General features: G+C 50.3%; 1 protein-coding gene across 1 annotated transcript in view; it reads left to right on the top strand.

Moving 5' to 3' along the window:
* Positions 1-1,318, top strand: part of CUNH11orf91 (chromosome unknown C11orf91 homolog) — a 2,618-nt gene extending 1,300 nt beyond the window's left edge. The window contains exons 2-3 of the mRNA XM_041469384.1: positions 1-200; positions 1,251-1,318. The exon at positions 1-200 is cut by the window's left edge and continues 18 nt beyond it. Coding sequence (XP_041325318.1) covers positions 1-200; positions 1,251-1,318 — 268 coding nt within the window. The remainder of the gene's footprint in view (positions 201-1,250) is intronic.
* Positions 1,319-1,630: the final 312 nt, after the last annotated feature.

Here is a 1,630-nt window from a genome sequence, read left to right as displayed (position 1 = left end):
CGCCGCGCTGCCCGCCGCCGTGGTGCCGGAGCCGCCGCGCCTCTGCTGCCCGCCGGGAGCGCCGCGGGCCGGGGACGCGGCGCGGCGGCCCCCGGAGCTGGCGCAGCTGCAGCTGCAGGAGGAGATGTGCGAGCTGGGCATCCGCCTCAAGGAGCTGGAGCTGGCGGCGCTCATCGGCGACGGCTTCGACGGCAGGCAGTGTGCGTGCGCGGCGCGGGGCGGGGCGGGCGGAGCGGCGGGCGGAGCTGCGGGCTCACGGCACCGCCAGCGCCCCGCAGCGCCCCGCGCAGCCCGGCCGCGGGACCCGGCAGGGACCCCAAAGCGGGATGCGCCCGGGGCGGGTTTGGGGTATCCCGCAGCGCCGTAGAGCCAGCCCGGGCAGCGCAGGTGCGTGCGGGAGCACGGCGGCACTGCGGGGACAAAGGCGCTGTCCCGGGTCACCGCCCACCGGGCTGAGAGCGCGGCTCAGAGCAGTGACAAGAACTGCGGGTGTAGTCACTGCTGCACAAAGGAGCAAAACCCCCGAAGTCGTTAAGTGACAATAAAAAAACCAACGCAGGCGTCAGTCGAGCGAGAGGGAGTTTGTAGATGCGAAATGTATCGAGTAGCAATGAGCCCCTGCGGTTGTGCATCAGCTTTGCTGTAAAATAAAGGCCACGGATAGTTGGAGGCATTAAAAAATCCCCAAACCAAAACACACCCGCCCCCCCAAAAAAATCAAAACAACCCACACCAAAAGAAACCACCAACCGAACAAGAACCATCCAGTTAAATTATAAGTGAGCTTGGCATTTTAATTTTGCAACCTGCTGGCCATGAAGAAAGTGCAGGGAATAAAATAGCTCAGCAGATGATGATGGCACTGAGAGTTCAGGTGGTGAGGTCAACAGCTGTAAGGATTTCATGCTCATCTTTTCCTCCCGGGTCACAGGCTGCCTGTCAGGAAACTTTCAGGAGCGCAAAGGTTACAAGAAAATAGGAAAAATGTCTATCAGATATATGTATTCAAAGGAAGATTTCAAAAGAAATTAATATTGGTAGTTTGGGTATTTTTTCCCTTCATTATAGCAATACACATCACTTTCCATTTTTAATACTTACTATTTTGAGAAGCTCTAGTTTTCAGATGTTTGCTAGCCAAGGCATTGCAAGGATTATTAGTTTGCTTAGCACATTATTGGATTTACTTAAAAGTACTGTAAATTATTAACTACATCATTAATGACAAATTATATTGAATTCCTGTTTAGATAAGATCCTGAAGGCACTGGAAGAAAAGAAGATACAAAGCATGAAAGCAATGCAGAACCTGAAGTGATGTCCACCAACACACTGAGAATTATTTCTGCTGGATATTTTGCCACTATCACTGTGGACTGTTTTAATGGGTCTTCAATATTGGGTTTCTATTCACTATATGCTGTTCTACTGCCAAATTAAAAATATAGCATATTGTTGACTTCTTTGTGTATTATTTGTCTGGTACTAGTTACTGATAACACTGCTGTGTATTTGAACCTTTTTCTTTTTATCCAATTACTTTATGCAGGAAGCATATAAGATTTTCTTCAAAAACAAGGAGAAATGAACACTGTTTTTATCAGGATTCCCAGCAGTCCATATCTGCAGC

This window comes from Pyrgilauda ruficollis, unplaced genomic scaffold (assembly GCF_017590135.1).
Source record: "Pyrgilauda ruficollis isolate IOZ18807 unplaced genomic scaffold, ASM1759013v1 scaffold230, whole genome shotgun sequence".
Classification (NCBI taxonomy): Eukaryota; Metazoa; Chordata; class Aves; order Passeriformes; family Passeridae; genus Pyrgilauda; species Pyrgilauda ruficollis.
The sequence above is the reverse complement of the archived record's forward strand: the minus strand, read 5'-3'. Positions and strand labels throughout refer to the sequence as shown.